This window comes from Mesoplodon bidens, assembly GCF_964165515.1.
Source record: "Mesoplodon bidens genome assembly, chromosome: 11".
NCBI classification, from domain to species: Eukaryota; Metazoa; Chordata; class Mammalia; order Artiodactyla; family Ziphiidae; genus Mesoplodon; species Mesoplodon bidens.
In genome coordinates, this window is record NC_138167.1 from 2,449,377 (window position 1) to 2,467,322 (window position 17,946).

At 55.4% G+C, this 17,946-nt stretch overlaps 1 protein-coding gene across 2 annotated transcripts in view; it reads right to left on the reverse strand.

Annotated features, from left to right (window-relative positions):
* IQSEC3 (IQ motif and Sec7 domain ArfGEF 3) overlaps positions 1 to 17,946 on the reverse strand; it is a gene marked incomplete at both ends in the record, with an annotated part of 87,989 nt that overhangs the window by 13,231 nt on the left and 56,812 nt on the right. For both annotated transcript variants that reach the window (XM_081250192.1, XM_081250193.1), the window contains 4 exons: positions 10 to 149; positions 3,918 to 4,084; positions 4,530 to 4,652; positions 15,695 to 15,856. In XM_081250192.1, the coding sequence (XP_081106318.1) occupies positions 10 to 149; positions 3,918 to 4,084; positions 4,530 to 4,652; positions 15,695 to 15,856 (592 nt within the window). The remainder of the gene's footprint in view (positions 1 to 9; positions 150 to 3,917; positions 4,085 to 4,529; positions 4,653 to 15,694; positions 15,857 to 17,946) is intronic.

Below are 17,946 nucleotides of genomic sequence, written 5' to 3' on the forward strand. Positions count from 1 at the left end.
GGCACTTACTGTCTTCATGCCCACGATGGACTTCTCCACCTTGGTGACGTACGTGACGTGGTCCTCGTTCGACTTGAGCTCCTTCTGTTGAATCCTTTCGTAGATGCCGACCACCAGCTCCCGGGGGATGTCAGCCCCGTCATCTACACCTACGGCCGTGGAACGGGCAAGGGGAGGGGTGTCAGGGGCCTGGAGCCAGAGAGGGGGCGCCCCCTACCTGACTGCCGCTCCCAAAGAATGAAATGGCCTTGATTTTGCCCTGTCCCCGCTCCGAAGCCTTCAATGGCTGGCTCTCCGTACCCGCTAGAGTAGGGATGAACTCCTTGGCCAGGCACCAGAGCTACTCCACTAGGGCCCAGCACATGCCCCCAGCTCCCCCTCCTGCTGTTCCATAGCCAGAGCCTCCGCTCCCCCCTCCCAGGCCTCCTTCCCCATCTCTGAACACGGCCTCTGTGGTCCTGCCTTTGCTCCCCCGGTTCTCCCGTCTTAACAGCCTCCACCCCAGCCCCGCCAGGAGCATCGCTGAGCATCGCTGTTTCGGTGTTCAGGCCCTCCCCTCCCCTCCGGTAGGGAGCGTGGAGCTCAGCGATTAGTTGTTGAGTGGGGACAAGATTCTCCCCTCACTGGGAGCACGGGGTGGCGGTGGTGGGTGGGTAGTGAGGCATTAAGTGAGGAGGGGAGGGCAGCCCCCGTGGTGGTGCTGTGAGGAGACCGCCACCCATCACCCACTTCGCAGAGACGTTCAGACCCTGGCAGCAAGAAATACCAGCAGGAAATAGACCAACACGAAAACAACTTTCCCCGGGAGGTAGAAACAGAGGCAATTAAAAAAAAAAAGTCTTCTTTCTACTTTTTCTAAATCTTTCTTTAATGATTATACACTCCTTTTTTTAAGAGGGAAAAATTAAAAATAAAACATCTTGGGCAAGTGCTCTCCAAGGAGTCTTCCTAAGTGCCAAGAGGACATTACACCTTCTGTGAGCGGCCCTCTGTATTGACCCTGTTTCTCCCACATCTAAGTTTGGTTCTGAAAGTCGGGCACCCAGGGGCCTGGAAGAAGCCAGGCTGGGGGCACAAAAGAGCAGGCCAGGGACTGAGCACACGGGGCTCCCAGTTAAAGACGGCAGGTTGCACCCCGTCTGCTCCTGAATGCCCTAGAAAAAAGGAATTTTTTTAAAAAAGGCAGAGACGGGGGAAAGAGTCAATGGCACCAGGGGACCTGGAAGTGGGTGAATGAGGACGTGGATCAGCAAACCTGGGAAAGAAGAAACAGAAGCCAGCAGAGAGGTTAGGAGGCTCAGAACCACCAAGGCTCTGGAGTTGGTGCAGCCCCTGGAGGTGGAGGTGAAGTTGGGCTCGCAACAGGAAAGTCGGTTGAAAATCAGTTTAAAAGGCAATTAGACATCCCCGCCCCTTCCTCCACCCCCGTCTTCTGATGGAGCCTTCATCCTCTGGAAGGGATGAACCAGGAACTCTGGGCTGGGGGACCCCACGCCCAGCCAAGGGTGGGAGTCTGTGCTGAAAACTGGGGGATGGAGATGATGTCTACGTATTAGGAGACCCCCCTCAACCCATTTTCCACAAAGATCTCAGAATACTGGCAGACAGACTCATACCCTCTGGGCAACAGACTAGACATTTCTCTTTTGAGGAAGCAACCAGCACAAGAGAAAATATCTAAAGATTCTGCAGTCAGGTCTCCCAATGAAACAACTCAACTAAATCTTGCTGTGAGAATGTCCATCAGTCAGCAGCCCCATACATGCTCAGAGTTTTAATCAGCCTTTTAGTGGCTCACTGTTAAATATGGATGGACAACCAAGTTTCATCAGAAAAAACATCATATCTTCAGTGATATTCAATAAGAAGATATTGCATCTACAAAACAGGAACAAAATGCTACAGAAGAGGAACACTTAGCAAAAAAGAGTTATTGAAAATGAAAAATAAGATAGCAGAAACGAAAAACTTAGTAGGAGATTTGAAAGATAAAGCCGAGGGACATCTTCAAGAAAGTCAAACAAGACAAAGATGGCAGATAGCTCTAAAGATCAGAGGCTCAAACTGGGAGTTCCAACACCTGAATAATAGGAGTTCCAGAAGGAGAATGTGGAAAATGGAGAGGGAAAATGATCAGATACAATATTTAAGAAGAGTTCCCACCTGAAAATAAATTCTAATTAGAGATACTGTATATTGGAGTATATGTATGCAGTTTTCCAAAATAATATAAGCTTATGCGAAGATGTTGCCAGATGAGGCACAACTTTTACACTTCACAGAATTTTTAAAGCTTTACCAGTAGGAACACAAAGGAGTCTGTACAAATAATTTGATCTGCAATTACTATTTGAGGTTAAATATTTTGTGAATATTAAATTATCAGGTCTACCTGTGAGTTAACCAACAACTGGATACAGCTGAAAGTACCAACTGATTTTCTTTTTTTTTCTTCCCGTTTTATTGCTGTATAATTGATGCACAGTACTGTATAAGTTGAAGGTATACCGCTTAATGATTTGACTGACATAGATGATGAAATTGTAAGCAGCTCCTTTGCCCCTTTTCTGTTTGTTCATCCCTGTTTTCCTCAGACCTTCATCATAAAAATGAGGTCACTAAGCAACATTCAACCTAGCTCCTGATTTCTGCTTTACCAAATGTACAAAATGCCTTACTCTTAACCTGTTGATTCCTTTCCTGGATTAGAAGGAGTAAAAATGAAGAATTAAGTAGTTAAAGAATGACTAACTCTCTATCCCTAGGTCCCCTTTAGTAAATTTGCAGGTGGACCCCAAGGGCACAGGCGGACCACGTGGGTAAAAGAATGCAACTGCAGACAGACCGCTTGAGCAAGACAGTGTCCCAAGGAAAATCAGGAGAAGTCAGCAGACCTGCATGCAGTGGAAAAATGACAAAGAATCTGACCTCCTGCTTTAATGATTAACTGAGATTGTTTCCCCTTTTTCCCTTTAAAAATTGTCATGGTTGAGCAGAATCTTCAGAGTTGGTCTCTGGACAGAAGTCCACCTTCTCCCCAGATTGCCGGCTTTTCTGAATAAAGCATCTTTCCTTTCTATCAAAAAAAAAAAAAAAAAAAGTTCCCACAATCAGAGGCATGTGTTTCTAGACTAAAAGGAAGAACGTAGTACCCCGCACAATGGATGAAAGAGGACCATGACAAGGCACATCATGGTGAAAATGCAGAACACAAAAGACAGAAGAACCTAAAAATGTTCAGGGCGAGTGAAAAAACATAAGCAGGAGGTCAGGAACTGTAACAGTAGCAGCACTGACACCTAAAAATCAACGGAGCCACGCCTTCCAAATTCTGAGTTCAATGTTTCCAACCGGGAATTCTGCTCCCAGCCAAATTCTCAATCAAGACTGAGGATAGAAAAAGAAATATCCAGACATGCACACTCTTAAAAAGTTTGTCTCCAGTGTCCGTTTTCTCTGGAGGTAAACTAAAAACGAGGAAGCGATGAAACCCAGGAAACCTGAATCCAACACACATCAGTTAGGAGACGACTTGGCTGGTAAACGCCATAAAGTTTATCCCAAGGCCCTGCTCGTGGCTCTTCTCTCCTAAATCGCGGAGCACGAAAGGGCCGGAACCACCCAGACACCAGCCGTGGTGCCTGGGGCCGGGAGGTCGCCCCACGGAGGACGTTCCACAGAGGGCACGGGGCATCGCCCAGGGGCCCTTGCCGCTTGCTGCAGGACAGTGGCAGCCGCTCCTGGAAACTCCCCCGATGCCTGGCATGCTAGCACCTTCCCCAGGGCCGCTCTGCGAGACCGGCCCGGAGAGCGGCCCGCAGTGCCCTCGGCCACCCGGGTGACAACCTAGCGTCGGGGCTGCGACTCCCGGAACGACCCGAGCGGCGTCCCCGCTCCTCCCGCCGCCGCCCCTGTACCTCGCAGGTTTCGGATGAAGTCCTCCAGCATCATCTTCCGGTCGGGCTTAATGTTGGGGCTGTACATGTCGGTGTTGAGGAGGATGACGGCGAAGGCCAGGATGAAGACGGTGTCCGGGTTGTGGAACTGCCGCACCACCTCAGGGTTGCACATGCAGTAGCGCTGGCTGTGCGGGGAGACACGGGAGGCTGCTGAGGGCCCGCAGCCTCCCTGAGCTCCAGCGACGGGGGGGGGGCCTGGGAACGTGTCCCGTCCTCCGAGGGCTTAAGCCCAGGGAGCCTCCCCCTCCCGCCGCCGCCGACTGCCGTCTGCCCCGTACCTCGGTCCCCATCCCCTCCGAGGGGACGGGGCAGCTGTCACACACCCAGACACCCCCGGAGCCCCACTCCCGGCCCCGTTCCAGCCTCACACAGACGCTCAGGAAAGATGCGCTGGTCGATGGGGACGGTGAGGTGCCTGCAGGGAGAGCCCGGGGGGTCTGTCCCGCATCTTTGCTTCCCTCCCGGCCCTCCAGGGACTCCTGGACCCCAGGCTCACGGCCACTCTGCTTCCCCGCCCGCCCCCAAGTCCCGGGCGTGTGCGAGGGGAGTGGTGCTGGGGAAGGGTCCCACCTGAAGGTCTCTATGAGCCGCTCCACCTTCTGGGCCTCGCCCTGCACGCGGATGTGCGCCTGGAACTTGCGCAGGGCCTCGTCCAGCTCCATGGCAGAGAAGTCCATCTCGTCCACCACGCAGCTGAGGCCGGGAGGGGAGGGGGTCGTGAGGGGCGTGGGCCCCGAACCTCACTCCACCCACCAGAGCTGGGCGGAGGACGCGGCGCACCCACCAGCTGGAAGCCCCACCCTGGTGGGGAGGGGGGACTTGGTGTCTGTGGCCAACAAGGGGGGACTTACCCTACCCACCCCCAGGGTCTCCTTCCACGGCCCGCGAGGACCCTCGTCACACCTCCTCCCACCTGACAGCCCTGCGAGGCACCGGCTGAGGGCCTCCCTCCCACTTCTGGACCCTGGGGCCCGGGGCTGCGGCCAGCTGTCCGAGGCCCCAGGGCCAGGAGGAGGCTGAGCCTGCTGCTTCCCAACGCAGGTCCTTTCCTCTCAGCCCCAGGGTGCCCAGAGTCAGAGGTTCAAACGGTGAACAGTGTTTTCTCTTCTCTCCTCTCCAAGGCCTCTCGGGGCCTTTCTCCCTGGTTCCGCCCTGTTCGGGAACCTCCTCTTACACCACCACCCTCCCAGGTCGGAGCGTCTGCAGGCAAGGAGCCCCCCCATCCTCCCCCCCAGGTAAATGACAAGTCAGCTTAACGTGGAGCGGACAGGGTGACAGGTGCAGCCAGATTCTGGGCCCGGGCCAACCACTGAATTTTTGTGGCTTGGGGCCACAGGCTCACCTCTTGGAGCCTCAGTTTCTTTTTCTGAGAAGGGAGGGTCAGAGTCTTGCTCCCCAAGGGTGCTTCCACCTCTGAAATGCCACCTCTGACCCTGGAGAGTTCGCCTCTGGATGTCCCCCTTCCGTGCGTGGTGGGGACGAGTGCCAGGCACCCCCATCAGTCAGTGTCTCTCCTGTGGCTTGGCCTGCTCCTGGGCCTCCCCGAGGACCTCCCAGCCACCGGCGTATCCACGCTCACCCTCCTCGGGGTGTGCCGCTTCTAGCGCCGTGAGCAGTGGGCCCTGTGCCCCTGAGGGCCGCAGGCTCCCCCGTGCAGCGGACGTGTCGCCTTCTGCGCCCACGCGCTGCTCCGTGCTCCTCTGTCCTGGTCATCGTACACCTGCCCCACCCTGCCCTCTCTCCGTTCCCACAGCCTGTGGTGGACGCCACCAGCATCACAGCCCTGGACACCACTGCCCATCTATCCCACCCTGAGCAGGCCCCAACTCCTCCATGATCAGCTCTGGGGCTGCCTGCGGCCTGGGAGACTTGGGGGGCCCCGCTTGACCCTGGCTCTGCTGTCGGTTTTTAGGAGAAAGCAAGGAGCCCCCATGGCGGCAGTCAGGGCCCTGGTGGTCGGCGGCCCCGCCTCCCCCCAGTCCTCTCGTGGGGAACAAGGAGGCAGGGGCGTCCCGAGGCCACCCAGAGAGGGCAGGGCTGGGGGCTCTTTCCCCCAGGACAGGGCAGATGGCCGTCTGCAGGCTGGGAGCCACGCTCAGCTTGATGAAGCCTGGGCTTCTCTCAGGCTTGGCGGCCTCAGTAGAGGGTGGGGCAGGGACTGGGAGATGGGAGGCAAGGACTTGGCCCAAGGATGGGAATGGGCTGCGTCTCGGCACCTGAAACAGACAGCCTCGACCCTTCTTTGCTCTGTAGTCACTAATTCTTTTCTCTACGCCTCTTTTTTTTAAATTAATTAATTAATTTATTTATTTATTTTTGGCTGCGTTGGGTCTTCGTTGCTGCGCGCAGGCTTTCTCTAGTTGAGGCGAGTGGGGGCTACTCTTTGTTGCGGTGCACGGGCTTCTCATTGCGGTGGCTTCTCTTGTTGCAGAGCACAGGCTCTAGGTGCGTGGACTTCAGTAGTTGCAGCATGCGGGCTCAGTAGTTGTGGCTTGTGGGCTCTCAAGCGCAGACTCAGTAGTTGTGGCGCACGGGATTAGTTGCTCCGCGGCATGTGGGATCTTCCCGGACCAGGGCTTGAACCTGTGTCTCCTGCATTGGCAGGTGGATTCTCAGCCACTGCGCCACCAGGGAAGTCCCTGTACTCCTCTTAGGAGCCAAACTTCTAGAAGTCATCCCTACTCATGCTATTTCCACTTGCTCAATCCCATTCACTTTTCAACCCGCTCCAGCCAAGCATCTACCCCAGCATTCCATTAAAACTCTTGTCAAGGCCACCAGTGGCCGCCATGTTGCCAAGTCCAGGGGCGCCAACGTCTGTCCTCCTCGCACCAGCCTCCTGGCAGCATCGACACGGTTAAAGACTCCCTCCTTGGAACACTCCTCTCTCTTGTTTCCACCCCATTGCCCTCCCCTAGGTTGACTCTCTCCTCTCTGGAGGCACCCCTCCTCCATCGCAGGCCCTCTTCCTTGTCCCCCTCCCCCTGGCCTCTAACTCAGGGCTGGCCACCAGGTCCCTTCCCCCACGTTACAACCTCTTCCTAGGGGCCTCACCCGTTCCTATGGCTCTGAATGCCACCGCGCACTACAACTCGTAAGTGTAGCAGTGAGTTCACCCTTATTATTTTACCAGTAGTCACTAACTGGTTAATTGTTGTTGTTGTTGTTGTTAATCTACAGTGTTCATAAGAGACCACCTTAAGTGGTGGTGCTACTAAGCGTGGATGAGGGCTGCTGAGTGCAAAGGCCAGTCCTCGGGCAAATCTCCACAAGGCCACAGGTGGTGCTGCTATCTCCTGCAGGAAGGTCAGGGTGTACATAGTTTCTGTTTCACCAAGTATTTAATAGTTTGACGTGCTCTGAGTAAATATGCGATAATGTCTAGTTTGAGGAATTCTTCAGATGAAATGTCACCACACCCAGCATCGCTCTCCCCTCAGAGCTAAAAATGTGTACGTGTTTATTTGGTATACTCTGCACAGATTACTCCAGTGGGCCTGCAGCAAAGACATATTCACACACAAGGACCCAGTGTTCCGAATTCCCGGCAGCCCCGGAGGCTGTTCGCTGTGACCGGCCACCTCTGTTCTCCGCCCGCCTCTACCCTCCCTGCAGCCTCTGCTGAGGCTAAGGGCCTCGTCACCCGGCCACAGCTGGGACGTCAGTAGCCTCCGAACCAGCCTCCCTGCCTCCGAACCATCTTCCGGAACCACACTTCGAGGACGGCCACTTGGCCCTGTCGCTCACTCCTCTGCTTATACTTTTTCGAGGCTTCCCACACCCCTCGTGTGAAGCCTGAGCTCCCCAGCCAAGCACGGCCCTGGTCGCCCCCAGACTCTCCTGCCCCTGCCGCATCCTGACTCCAGCCCTGCAGCCTGGCTCTCCCACAGCCCCAGGTTTGCACACGCTGCTCTTCCTTCCTGCCGCCCACCCCCAACCTCCAGGTCTGCCTTCCCTCTCTCCGGAATCTTCCTCGACCTCCGCGGTGCCTCTGCTGTGTCTCCCGTGTCACCCAAGCAACTGCCTGTCCTCCCACCGGGCCACACGCTCCCCGACGCCCGGCGTCGGTCTCTGCATCCCTGGCGTGTGTATGAACTCAGTAAACATTCCTGGGGTGGATGAATGAGTGAGTGACAAACCAAGCTCGAGCGAACGGGGCTGTGAGCACACGATCACCTGCGGCCGGTGCCTTTGGAAGCTCTGCCTGGCGGCCCCGATCAGCTGGACCTGACCCCCGGACACGGCTGCCGAGGGAAGGGCCCCGTGGACTCCAGACCTCGGGCAGCGAGGCGACCTGGAGTGCCCGTGCTTCCCACTTCCCTCAGCCAACCGCGCGGGCCAGTGAGTGATGAGAACCCGGTGACCTGGCCCTGATGAGGCCGCTCCTGAGGTGCTGTCTGGACCTGCCTCGGAGGGGCCGCTGACTGGGGGTGATTGCGGAGGTGCTCTTGCTGTTGGGGGGGCTTCTCCTTTCTGTGGGTTTCTGTGGCAAGTCCCTCCCAAGGGCTGGGCAAGCGTAAGCACAGATGTTCCCCGCATCTGTATAAACAGGTACAACCTTGCAGGAAATTGCTGGTTAACACATCCGTGCGTGGCGTTAGTCTGTGTTGCAGGGAGATGAAGCGGCGCACACAACTGTGATCAAAATGAATTTCGTCATCTCAACTATTTTTTTTTTTAACGATAGCAAGACAGTGTCTGGCAGACAAAGGAACCGGTTGGGAGATGAAAATAGGTAATGTTAGCAGCAGGGGTTTTTAATTGGCTGAAGAGACAGCAAAGACCTGGAAGGTGAGGTACAGGCCAAGGCCGGGAAGGGGTGTGTGCGGGGCCCATGTGGGTCTCTGCTCCAGGCGGAGCCGGGGCCAGGTTTCAGGGTTAGGATGGAAAACAAAACTGCCCACCGCCACGAGCTGGAGGAACCCGGGTGTTACTTCTGCAGTTCTTGTCTCAGACAATTCAATTAAAAATATCCCCATCCGCTAGGGAGTTACTTTTGTTAGTCGGAGCTCATAACGTGCCAGACAAAGGTCAAGGCTTTCTGGAAAAGTGCAACGTGGCCAAGAAAATAGAGCGGGAGGGAACTGACGCAGGAGGACCTGCCAGACTCCCTGGTGACAACACGGGGACAAAGAAAATCTTGTTTGAAGTCCTCAGAAGGGATGGCGGCTGGTGCACCTTGAAACTGCCCCCACAAATCGGGAGTCCGTGTGGACGCGGAGGCTGCTTCCCTTTTGCTGGGCCTGGCAGCCCCCTGTTCGCCCGTGGTTCTCAAACTTGAGGGCGTGCCAGAATCACCCAGCAGGCTGATCAACTGCACGTAGCTAGGCACCACCCCAGGGTTTCTGAATCCAGGCGTCTGGGCTGGAGTCTGAGAATCGACGTTGCTAACGAGTTCCTGGGCGCTGCTTCTGTTTGGGGGACCACACTTTGAGACCCATGCTCTGTGCCAATGACAGGGGTAGGACGGGAAGAAGTCAGGCCTTTGGTGTCAGGCACCCTTGGATTTGAATCTTGTCTCCGCCATATACGTCTTCAGTCCCAGTCACTTAGCCTCTCTGTGCGTCATTTTCCCCATCTCTAGAATGGAGCTAACACCTAAAACATCCAGTGGGCAGGTGGGGCAGGGCGGTATGGGTTTTAGAAGAGACAATGTATGTAAAGCTCCCAGTTTATAACAGAGCTTAAGAAATGAGGTTCTGCAGACTTGTGGTTGCCAAGGCCAGGGGGGAGGGGGGGAGGGAGAGGGATGGTTTGGGAGTTTGGGGTTGGTAGATGCAAATTATTACATTTAGAATGGATAAACAACAAGGTCCTAATGCACCTTGCACAGGGAACTATACTCAGTATCCTGCAACAAACCATCATGGAAAAGAATATTAAAAAAAAGAATGTCTACATGTGTATAACTGAGTCACTGTGCCATGCAGCAGAGGTTGGCACAATATTGTAAATCAACCAGACTTCAATTAAAAAATATATATTAAATAAAAAAGAAATGAGAGTTCTCGTTAGGGACCGAATCGGAGCTGACGTGCCCCGTGAGTAAGTAGATCTGCGGTTCCCTCTGGCGTAGGTGTGAAGACCCTCTCCTTCATCGCCAGTGAACTCGCCTGAAATTTCATCACTAGACCCATCAACTGTTTAAAACATACTCTATCAGAGAGAGGAAACTGAGTTAGCTCAGATCCATGGAGGTTTGTGCATCAGTTTCTCAGCTCTGGTTTCTTCCCCGATGAGAGGGTTGGGGCCCAGCTAGCAGCTGATTCCGTTCAATTACTCTGCCCCTGGCCTGGGCACTAGCCGTTTCTTCTCTCTGGGCCTCAGTCCCTGGCCGGGGAAAATGAGAGGGCTGGACTAGCTGACGCGTCTAAAGCATTTCTCAGCACCGTGATTCACAGCTGGGCTCTGACAAGCACGGTAAAGGCATTCAGACCACACATCTGTTGGGATGAAGCACAAGTTAGGATGGTACAGAGCTCAGGGCTCAGGTCATGGACCACTCTGCCAGGCTTCAGATCTCAGCCGCTGGTCAGCTCGGGGACTGCGGCAAGCGACCCACCCTCTCTGTTCCTCGGTTTCCTTCACTTGGTGCAGACTCCCAGCACTGGCCTCACAGCACTGCTGGCAAGATGGTATGAGGTTTTGCACATAAGGTTCTTAGAACCGTTCCTGCCGGCACACGATACACGCTGGATATGTGTGAGCTGCCTGCTCACTCACACACGGCCCTCCTGAGAAACCCATGGGGAGTGACTCCCAGGAAGTCCCACTGCAAAGAGCAGCCAATTTCAGCCACACCTGAACATCACACAGGATCCAGAGAGACCTCTCCAGAGCTGGGCCCTGGGTACTCAGGAAGGGAATGGGTGGTGGGTATGTTCATTTTTGCGTAAAAGCCCAATTTCTATGCATCCGTGACGAAGCCAAAGACAGTCTCAACTCTGGACTTTTTCACCCCACTCTGGGGTTCCAAGATCTCCACATACAGGCGCAAATGATTCTTCTAAATGCCCATGACTCTTTCCTGGTAAGTAGAATCTTTCATCTGTGTGTGTCTGTGTGTGTGTGTGTGTGTGTGCAGTGGTGGGGATAGGGGAGAGGGCACTGGAGAGGTGAGGGGTCAAGGTCATAAAACCCAAAGACACCACATTTAGAAGAGACCCCCTCCTTCCATTCCTCTGGTTGGGGGTCAGCATCAAGTTTTCAGAACAGTGGAAATAGCCCCCAAAGTCTTCGATCCCTGCCTGCCCCAGCCTCTCTCCACCCTCCGCCAGCCCCGTCAGAGTGGGCCTGGGCCCCAGCCTGCTCTCGCCTGCCCCGTGGATCTCCTCAGGAGCAGGGCAACCCTTCCGAGGCTACACACAGACAACACGCAGGACCTTCTCAAATCATTCCTTCCTAGCGATGAGAGGCCAGAGCCTTCCAGCCTATTGAGTTTGACAGACAATCTGTCTTCATTTCTGAATGTCCCCTAAGAAGAACAAATCTGTTGCACTCTGGCCAAAACATTTCCATGGAAATGAAATCATGAAATCTGACTAAAACGTCAGACTCTAATATCTAACCAAGAATGGAGCAGACACCGTGAGAGAAGGAACACCCGGGAAACTTTCTTCTGGCTACTCAACCCCAAAGCTGCCTTTCGTGCGTTTCCTTGGAAATGACAGATGCCCTCCACGGGCATGAAGATCACCCGGGCCAGGAAAGAGACTGCTCACAGCCAGCACACACCCTTTCCCCATCCGCTGGCCTTCACACCTGCTGAAGCGCACATTTCAGAAAGGAAATAGAGCGGAGGCAAACTTCCCAGCCATGTGAAAACTGAGAGCAAGACGCTTGCAGCCCCGGAGAACCCTGATCCCTGCTGCCCCTTGGCTCCCACTGCCCTTCCCCCTCAGCACCAGGGAACGACCTCCTCCAAGCTTGCGGTGGTCCCTCCCCTCCCCAGCACAGGAACTCTGTCCCAGACCAGCCCTGAGGAGTCTGAGGTTTCCCTGTGTTGGGGGAGGGAGCCGAGGGGAAGGGAGGCGAGAGGGGTCTAGTGCCCTGTGCTTTTAAGTGGGAAAAATAATAATAGAAATAGCTGACATTTTAAAAGAATGTACTAAGCATCAGGCACTGAGTTAAGCACTTTATATGCACTTAAAAAATTTAATTCATATGACTGGTTCTATTATCCCCATTTGACAAATGAGGAAATTGAGGCTGGTTTCTCCTAAAAAAACAAACAAACAAAAAACAAACGCCAACAACCAAAATGCAACACCTTCCCAGGTCAACACTGGAATGGACGTGGCCCTTTGAGCTCAGAATGCCTCCTATTATTATCTGATAAAGCCTGGTTGGATACATTCTTTCTTGGAATGGGGCATCCATGGAGCTAGGACACAAAGGGATGGAGAGGTCAGCTTCCTGACCCCGGAGGCAAATGTCACCGCATCTGTGATGCTCAGATGTGGATCAGATTCTGCTTGGCCCAGCTCCTCCTCTCTTCCTGTCCCCCCAGGCCCAGGAGTGGGGGGAGGGCTCCAGGCCTTCCCCTCCCAGAGACTCTCAGCCTCTCCCCTTCCCGTCTGGCTGCATCTTGGAGAGAGCAGTGGCTTGGGCTGTCTCAGTCTCCAAGGGGATGGGTGATTTATGTCTTTTATTCAGCAGACAGCTTTGTACAGAATGGATACGACAGGCTGAATGTCACCGGCGGGGGCGGGGGCACGTGCAGAATCCCAATGAAGCCTTCCCGGCCTGGACACATGGCACTGGGTGACTGTCCCTGTGTGTTTTCTCTGGTGGGAGTAAGGAAGAGGCAGTGGATCCTGAAAGGTTCTGAGAGCGCTGGCTTGAGTGGCAGGGAGATGCCAGAAACCCCAGCGTCCTGCTGCCCTGCCAGTGCCTGTCTCTTCCTGCTTCTTCATCCTCTCCAGGCACCTCGCAGCAGACAAACCAGGCAGTCGGCACGCTGCAGACCTGGGGGAGGAGGGCTCCTTTCCGTGGAGCGCCATGTGCAGGCCGAGTCTGCTGGGGCCTCAGAGCCCAGGGCCTGCGTGGCTGCAGAACAAAGCACGAGGGACTGAGGCGTTCACGGCGGCAGAATTGGGGCTCAGCTCTGTACTCGACCCCCCCTAGGCCCACAGTGCCCACTGGAGGCTCGTGGGCCCCTCACCTCTCTTTCCACGTTCCTCCTCGCATCTCTCCCCGTTGAGACCTGGGTCTATAACTTCCCTGAGGCCACGAGCCAGGCCTGTTCCTCCCCCCCCATCCCGCCCCGACATGTACACACGTGGGATGCCCAGTGCAGCCCTATTCCCAGCATACAGTAGGCACTCAATATTTGCTGAATGAGTGGTGAATGGCCATCTTGTTCCCCCGTGAACGCTGGCACCCCAGCCCCACCCTGGAGCCTGAGGGCTGCTCTGGGCAGCTCTGGCAGGATGACAAAGCTTGTTCAGGGCACATGATTTTGCATGACACCAGGGTGCTACAAACGCACTAAGGATTAGGAAAGACGATAGATTCACCGGCGCTGGAGGGACCTCTGAGATCACACAGCTCAACCCTCTGTCTCTGCAGATGAGGAAGCCTGGAGAAGTGACTTGCAAAAGCTCCAGAGCGTGTTAGGAACAGAGCAGGGGCCAGAGCCGGACTCTCAGGACCAGCCACCTCTCCTGCCCCCACACTGCCTTCTCATCCAAGCCTGAGCCCGCTCAGCCGCGGGCCCTAGACCCCAGCCCACCTCCCCTCTCACACAGGCGGCAGCGGCTGGTCTGAATCTCCAGCCCACATGACCTCCCAGGGAGGATGGCAATTAGCTTCCATTGTGCTGCTCCGCACAACCTGGGCTGCAGAAAAACCGTGTGTTCCCAGAGCTGCAGATCAACAGGGGCCTAGCAGGTCAGAATGCCGGGGGCCAGGCCACAAGGGGTCTGGAAAGGCAGAAGAGAACAGACAAGGCGGTCAGGGCCTGGGAGTGAAGCAGTCACCCCTGCCCCAGAGCAGACGGACAAAGCGGGGTCCCCCAGGGGGTGCGGGGCAGTGGGAAGGAGTGAAGCCATCGGGCGCAGCAGCTGTACTCCTTTGCCAGTGGAAAGGGGACAAAAGCAAATGAAAAGCTCATGCCGGGCAGATGAACCAGACAGAGGAAAACAGGAAAGGAAGGAGACGGAAACCTTGATCTTTCTCCTCTTCTGCCATTTCCTCAAGGCATCCCCTCAGGGCACCCACACAGCAGGGGTGGTGGGATGGGGAAGCGGAGCCAGAGGGAGAGGAGGAAGAGGAAGAAATGCTGTCCCTTTAGGGCTTTAGGCGCTCAGAACACCAGTTCTGGGAGGAACAGCTGATGGTCCAAAGCCACCAGGAGTCAGAGGCAGGAGCTGGCTTCTGTCAACTAAGGGCCATCAGGGATTTCAAGGCCCCTTGAATGGGTCCAAGCCCCCTCTCTTCTGACTGCACTCAGGTAACAACTATCCCATCATGAATTTAGGAATGTGACAGGGATTCCCAAGCACAAGAGATCTCTCCTCCTAACCCAACCCCTCTACCCTCCAGGCATGGAAATGCAGGTCCAGAGAGCAGGGACTGTCCGAGACACCGCAGCAGGACTGCTCCATAAAGAGAAGCCAGGTGTCTTGAGTCCCACCCTGGGGACACTGACAGGGACTCCGTGCTTCCAAGCCCTGAAGCAGGAGCCCTCAGCCCTCTGTAGCAGGCCCTTGCTCCTTCAAGAGCAAGTACAAAAGGACGAGGTTCTCCCAGGACTCCTGGGGAAACGCTTCGGCAGACTGTACCCAAGGAGAAGGGGGTGGGGAGAGAAGTGGGGAGGGCTCCTTACAGAATGGTGACCTTTGAGAAGGAAGTGAGCTTAGTGGGGGCCCAGCAGAAGAGAGGAGGGGCATCGGGAGAGGCGTGGGGAGAGACAGGGGTCCGGAGCAGATTTCACGGGGCCTCGCCCCCTCTCTGCCAGAGGAGGGGGGGCTCCAAGGCCCTGCCCCTCCACCCCAGGGAATGCTCCCCCTGCCCTGGGGCTCGCCTACCTACCCATGGCACCACACCCACGAAGCAGAGCCCTAGCAAAAGCAGCCCCCTCACCCCCGCCAAATCCTCCATCTCCTGGACTTTAATCTTGGTGGTCAGTCTACCTTTATGGAATCATAGTACTTTCTGGCTCTAAAACCCCTTAGTCTAACCCCTTCTTTTTCTGCCTCATGTTTCCCCCACGATATAAAGCGGACACTCAGGGGCTGGGGGCTGGAAGGTGGCAGGAGAGGGTGCTGAAGGGCCGGTCCCCCAGGTGGAGATGGCCCCGGAGCTGACACGGCCTTCTTTTTTCAGGCTCACTCTCATGCCTTTTGGTCTCCCTTGGCCATTTCTGTGCCAGCCCCAGCCCCGTCCCCAGCGCCATCCGCGTCCCCATCCCCATCCGCGTCCCCGTCCCCATCTCCGTCCCTGTGTCCCCATCCCCATCCCCATCCACAGCGCCTACGCGGAGGAGCACCTTGGCTCAGTAAGCAGCAGAATGACTGGAAGGGAGGCAGGTGATTGGCTAAGGACCATGGGGCTTCTGGCTCCTGGACCAATCAGGAAGCCACCAGGACTGGAGCCAGGACTTCTGGGAATCCACCCAGACTTTAGAGGTCCTGTCCTCTGCGTGGCCTTCCCCAGCTGAGGTCCCAGGCCGCCCAGGAGATCCGGGAGGAGGGGCCGGGAGGGCGGGGCGGAGCCCGAGGCGGGGCACTCACTCGAGCACGTCGCGGTTGAACTGCTTCTTGCTGTTGCCCAGGAACTCTCCGATCATCTGGCGGCTCAGGCCCTTACGCTGGAGCAGGAAATGGGCCACTCCGATGGGGGTGTCGGGAATGAAGCCTCGAGAGATCAGGAACTGGATGCCCTTGTCCGGGTTTCTGGGGTGGGGTGGGGAGGGGAGGAGAGGTAGAGAGTGAGGCAAGTCTCCCCATGACGCCTTTCCTCCCTTCCTGCCTAGGGAACCCACAAAAGTGCCTGGAGGTCGTTGGGCAGAACTCCCAGGACATGTCAGCATTCCTTCCACGGCAGAGGGGCTCCCCTTAAAAAGCCCCTCTCGCCATGTTCTCCTGATCCTCCCTGCACAGGAGTGAAGATGGTGCGGGACTGGGGAGGTCTGGCCAAGTAGATTCCAGAGCAGGTGGAGAGGTGTCCCTTGCGTCTTCCTGCCTCAGTCCCACTGGATCTGACCCTGAGGTCCCCAAGCCCTCCCTCCCACCTGTATCCTGCTGTCTACACTCAGGACCCACGCTCGAACCGGGAGGGCAGAGGAGACTGGGAAATGGAGGTGGGATCTCCTACCACACCCCTCTTCCCTGTGTGTGGCAGACGCAAGAAAGACCCTGCTCTTCAGGGTTGACTTTCCCAGGCTTGAGTCTGTGTGTGGGTGTGGGTGTGAGTGCTGTGTCTTAAGGCACATGTGCTCCCAGCTTGGTCTGCAAATCCATGCGGCTCCCTGAGCTGGAGCTTACCGGTCCAGGAGAAGATAAGTACAGAAATAGAGGCTAAGCTTTTAGACCGTTTTATAGCACGTTGACATTTTCAGGACAACCAAGCATGTGATTGTTTTTCTAGCAACTCATTTTAATTGTATTTTACAGAAGTGTCAGCCCACAACATATTGGGTAAAAACCCAAACTGGTCCTTCACGATAGATAATTTGAGAACCACTGTCTTGTGGGATCCAAGTATGTGTGCGTGTGCAGAAGCGAGGGTAGGGCTGTGCTCACCAGGGTGGCAGCCTGAGGTACAAGAAGCAGCACTGGGGGGCTTCCCTGGTGGCGCAGTGGTTGAGAGTCCGCCTGCCGATGCAGGGGACACGGGTTCGTGCCCCGGTCTGGGAAGATTCCACATGCCGCGGAGCGGCTGGGCCCATGAGCCATGGCCGCTGAGCCTGCGCGTCCGGAGCCTGTGCTCCGCGACGGGAGAGGCCACGGCGGTGGGAGGCCCATGTACCGCAAAAAAAAAAAAAAAAAAAAGCAGCACTGGGAGTCACACAGGTCTGACTTCACCCAACTCTGCCGCTTACTAGCTGTTTCACAGGGCTCAGCTCACCTCTCTTGTGTGAGCCTGTTGCCTGTTCTGTAAAATGGTGTACTGATGCTCTCTCTAGATCTTGTTAGGAAGTCTGCAAATGTTTTATGTCAGGTGAGCTATGAACAGTAGCTCTTCCCTCTAGAATATAAGCTGCTTGAGACCAGGGGATGTGTCTTGCTCATCTTTGCGGTTTCCGCACCAAGCACTCCAAACATAACTTCTGAATGAGTAAATGAGCACACAGGCGAATGGCTTCTGCTCAGTCCTCATTGATTAGGCAGGAGGGAGGCCGTGTCTCCCGGCTCAGGGCTGTGAAGGAAGGGGTGAGTGGAGGGTGGAGACGAGTGCCTCACGTACTTGAAATCTCCACAGGACGGGCATGTGTGCTTCCTCTGCTTGCCACCAGCTGTATACCTCGGTTGCAAGGAGGTTCTGGCTGGGGGCTCTGAGCTATGGTGGTCGTTCATTTCTCTGCTCCCACGCCCCTGTTCTCTTCTGCTTCACCTCTGCTTGCCTAACACTCCCCTCCTACCCGCCCCCCGCACCCCCGTTCCTTGCAGCAGGTCTCTGCTCCCCCTACCCTTTCCTCCTTTGGTCACCGCCTCTTCTCTCCGTGTCATCAACCCCATGAGATTGATATTCCCTGTTTCCTTAACTTCATGTCCTACCCGAATGCTTTCTGCCCAAGCCTTATACTACTTGTACTATTATCTACTTAATACTGCATTTTCTCTGAAATTTTCTCACTTTTCAAAGCCTAGCTTCATCTAGCAGTACTAGTGGTTTAAAGCATAGGTTTGAGGTGTTTTAAACCCTAATCTTTAACATAAATGCATATCAGTTAAAAATAGAATGAGTATTCCCACACTATCTCAAGGATCAGGCGTGGCCCGGAGGCCACCTGGGAGGACCCTGGGACGATTCGGTCCATTCC